Source organism: Clupea harengus, unplaced genomic scaffold (genome assembly GCF_900700415.2).
Source record: "Clupea harengus unplaced genomic scaffold, Ch_v2.0.2, whole genome shotgun sequence".
Lineage (NCBI taxonomy): Eukaryota > Metazoa > Chordata > Actinopteri > Clupeiformes > Clupeidae > Clupea > Clupea harengus.
In genome coordinates this window covers 1-4,435 of record NW_024880510.1, presented here as the reverse complement: position 1 = coordinate 4,435, position 4,435 = coordinate 1, and the positions used below count along the sequence as shown (strand labels likewise).

Sequence of the window (4,435 nt, the reverse complement as noted above, 5' to 3'; positions counted from 1 at the left end):
GTGATCGCCACAGATGTTATTTTTGTAGTTAGAGCATCTTAGGTCTGAAAGTTTTTCTTCCACTGCAGCATCACTCCCTTGACAAGTTAGGTAAACAATAAAAGGACTGGCCCCCCCACACACACGCACACACGCGAGTGTAGCTATAACGAGAGCTCCCAACATTCAAAACGGGTAGGCTTAAAAACAGAAGGTTATTTTGCACTACATCCACAAGGGGCAGACATCTACCACAAGCGTATCCTCGTGCGCACAGTTTGACAACCATAGACAGTAACAGAGATCGGAAGCATAAACAGCGGCAAAGATGGCGCAGCCTACAGAGGGTATGACCAACTTCGCCGAGATCATGAAAGATGCTGTGACCGAAGAGTTCGGTGAAAAGCACTTGAATTCTTTAACAAGTTTGACTACGGCTCTACGTACCCCGGACTTCAGGTATCATATGTCGCCGCGTCTAACCTTTAACAAAGGAAGTTAGTGATGCCCCTGTGCAGTGCAGTGATGGCAGACTAGCTACACAATTAACAATAAAAGTACCCCCATGAGCGTAAATGTAGAATGCACTGGGCTAGGTGCCATTACTTTGATGTAGAGACAAGCTTTAATGTGTGTATAAATATATGTTTTTTTTAGGGCTGATGTTAAAGAGGATGTCTTTAAGGGACTCAAAACGGTGCTCGAAAAGTCATTCACTGCTATTAAGAGACTGGATAAAGAAGCTGCGGAGATATCAATGAGCCTTCAGATGGCTACAGAATGTTTTAGAAGTTTAAGAAATGCATGCATCCAGTGTTTCAACAACCAGTGTCGACTGAGGTGACTATCAATGATTCCTTTTTTTTTATATAATAATAATGTCATTTTAAAATTATTATTCTTAAATGTACTTATGCCATGGAGCCTAAAAGGCAGCTTTTTGTGTGTGACGCATGACAACTGGTTCTCTGTGTCACTGTCATCCCAAGGGAACTGGGTTTCATTGACACTACAGTTGGAATTCTCAGTGTATTGCATAAACGTCAGTACAAACAACCTGACCACCTTTCTGATGGTAAGTTATGAATTGAGGTGTGTGTGTGTGTGTGTGTGTGTGTGCCTGCCTGCCTGCCTGAAAGTGGAGTCTGTAATCTTGTGATTTGTGGTTGTATAATTTGTCTTTGTTAAGAAGCAGTGAAGGACTATGTCAGCTAAAAATAGTCTTTGTTGGGCCATTGTACTGTAGGTAGCAATTTAATACCGTTACCCTTTTTGTCCTCGGACAGCTTTGCGCTGTGGGATCCAGTTTCTTGGTAATTTAGCCGTACAGAACCAGAAGTGCCAAGATGACATCTGGGAACATGGTTTTCCTCAACTCTTTTTGTGAGTGGATTGTTTTTTAAATGGTTATGTCACTATTTGGAATATTTTAAAGCATTATTCTCACAGTGTAATGTCTTAATGAAAAGGTGGTGTTTACCCAAGGCCTGTAAATAGGAATGTTGTTCAATCATTCTTGCAGGGGTCTACTGGGCGCAAGTGATGAAAAAGCGATAGCATATACTTGTATGGCTCTTCATACCTGCTTGAATGAGCAGAAGGTGGAGCAGCTAACAAAACAGCAGGACTCCTTTGCGGTCGCCCTGAAGGTGATGGAGCTCTGTAGGACCCAGCCGGAGCTAGACTGGACGTATGTGGCCTTCGGAGCAGTATGTCATTCAATCTTTTTATGTCTCCCGTGCCCTTGTGCACGTCTGCTGCCTCTCATCAGTTTTATTCACCAGTGAATGTTTTCTTTTTGCAGGATTCTGATTGTTACAGAGCACTTCCTTAAGTCCCAGAAGCTCATTGAGAAGATGTATACTGCAATGAGCCCTCATGATCGGTAATGTAGTCCCAACTCTAGGAATGTGTTAGGGGTTTAGTGTGAGATGAACTTGGTGTGACTATGTGAAATGTATTGCTCTTCAGTGAAGAGGATCGAATGTGTCTGACGCTGTGTGTTCGGCAGGCTGACCCTCCTGGAGCTGATTTCAGCTCACTTGGGAGAGGGCTGTGAGGAGTCCGAGGAGTGTGGAATCCTCCCCGCCTCAGGAGAGTTTCTGGCCTTCTGCTTCAAGGACAGTTGCAAATCAGTTCTGCTGATCGACTCCGGCTCCCCTGCAGATGATGAGGTAATGTGTGCATCAGCACTGTGTATCTTTCCAACAGCAAAAAGTGAATATCTACTAACGAAAAAGTGAATATCTACTAACTAAAAAGTGAATATCTACGAACTAAAAAGTACAGTTGTATGAAAAGGTTTGGGAACCGTTGTGGAAATGACTGATTTTGTTGATTTTCAAAGTGAAGTACATGTAACCCCTGCAGCAAAGACACATTAAACAATGAGGCCAGCCAGTGAGGCCAGTGATTGTGGCATATGCCACGGTTTGGGCACCCTAAGTCAGCACTTAGTAATACTCATTTGACAAGATATCAGAGCTTGCAAATGATTCTTGTCGACAGCTAAAAGTGTCTTAATTATTGATTTATGAATTATCATCTACCCTACTTTGCAGATCGCTTCAGGCTCTGTGATCTATTTAGAGTCTCTTGCATGCACATCATGTTTAAGAGTTACCTACAGATTTTCAATCAGGCTTTTTTAGTTCAGGGACTGCAGGACATTCCAAAAGCTACCGTTTGCTTTTCCTGAAGTACTTTGAGGTATAAGTTGAATCATTGTCCTGAGACCAACATCCTGGAGGCTTCAGTTTATTGGCTGACTATGACCGCTGCTCTCTGAATTTACTGTTATTTAGAGGAACCATTTTTCCTTTGGTTATTGATATCTGAGCTCATCAGCCAATCAAATTACACCCCTTCCTTCTGTGGTCCTGAGGCAACGTGCTGATTGGCTGGACTTGCGGATGGCTCAGTCCGAGACACTATGTTTGTTTCCCATTAACAGAGCCAGGACTGTGTACAAACACCAATGTTTTTATTTATTTTTGTATTTGACAAAAAGTGGATTTTTATGAGAATCATGGACAATACCTTTAAAATAGAAATGATCAATAATTATTGTGATAATGTTTTCGGATATATTGCCCAGCCCAAGTGATGCATACATCACTGTTTGGCACAGGTGCCAGTGTAGTAGTGTGGGAGTGTGGTAGTGTGGTAGTGTAGTGTGGTAGTGTAGCGTGGTAGTGTAGTGTGGTAGTGTAGTGTGGGAGCTGTGGTAGTGTGGGAGCTGTGGTAGTGTGGGAGCTGTGGTAGTGTGGTAGTGTAGTGTGGTAGTGTAGTGTGGTGGCGTAGTGTGGTGGTGTAGTGTGGTGGTGTAGTGTAGTGTGGTAGTGTGGTAGTGTAGTGTGGTAGTGTAGTGTGGTAGTGTAGTGTGGTAGTGTAGTGTGGTAGTGTAGTGTGGTAGTGTGGTAGTGTAGTGTGGTAGTGTGGTAGTGTGGTAGTGTAGTGTGGTAGTGTGGTAGTGTGGTAGTGTAGTGTGGTAGTAGTGTGGTAGTGTGGTGGTGTAGTGTGGTAGTGTAGTGTGGTAGTGTAGTGTAGTGGGAGTGTAGTAGTGTAGTGTGGTAGTGTAGTGTGGTAGTGTAGTGTGGGAGTGTGGTAGTGTAGTGTGGTAGTGTAGTGTGGTAGTGTGTGGTGTGGTAGTGTAGTGTAGTGTGGTAGTGTAGTGTGGTAGTGTAGTGTAGTGTGGTAGTGTAGTGTGGTGGTGTGGTAGTGTTGTAGTGTGGTAGTGTAGTGTGGTAGTGTAGTGTGGTAGTGTGGTAGTGTGGTGGTGTAGTGTGGTAGTGTGGTAGTGTAGTGTGGTAGTGTGGTAGTGTAGTGTGGTAGTGTGGTAGTGTGGTAGTGTGGTAGTGTAGTGTAGTGTGGTAGTTTAGTGTGGTAGTGTGGTGTGGTAGTGTGGTAGTGTAGTGTGGTAGTGTAGTGTGGTAGTGTAGTGTGGTAGTGTGGTAGTGTAGTGTGGTAGTGTGGTAGTGTAGTGTGGTAGTGTGGTAGTGTAGTGTGGGAGCTGTGGTGGTGTGGGAGCTGCACAGTGATCTTTACTATTCCACCTTCCTGGGCAGGAGTGCTTTACTTCTCAAAGGTGTCACATGACTGTTGTTTTTCTTCTTAAAGGAGGCCATTATTGTGATTCGACTCCTGGATATTCTCTGTGAGATGACCTCAGGCCGGAAAGTGTTCACGTTTCTGCAGGATTGTAAAGATCTACTTGAAACTACTCTTGGTAAATATATCGGTGTTAACATATTTTCGCCTTTATTTGCATGCCAACATTCCTTATGTTCTGTGTGAAATGTAGGAACTCTGTTTTGTTTGGTGATCTGGACACCCTGGAAGATGTGTGGGTAAATTCCCACATTCTCTTTGAGCATACGCGCAGTGAAACGTAATGGGTGGTTCCCTACCAGCATAACCGAAATGATTCAGGAGATTCTTCTACTTGTCTCTTGAA

General features: G+C 43.7%; 1 protein-coding gene across 1 annotated transcript; it reads left to right on the top strand.

Annotated features, from left to right (window-relative positions):
* The first annotated feature begins 264 nt into the window (after positions 1-264).
* Positions 265-4,405, top strand: atxn10 (ataxin 10). The gene is made up of 8 exons (XM_042707118.1): positions 265-438; positions 637-819; positions 969-1,054; positions 1,266-1,362; positions 1,502-1,669; positions 1,784-1,864; positions 1,991-2,153; positions 4,099-4,405. Exons 1-8 carry the CDS (start codon positions 308-310, stop codon positions 4,273-4,275), a joined length of 1,086 nt encoding a protein of 361 aa, XP_042563052.1. The 5' UTR covers positions 265-307; the 3' UTR covers positions 4,276-4,405.
* Positions 4,406-4,435: the final 30 nt, after the last annotated feature.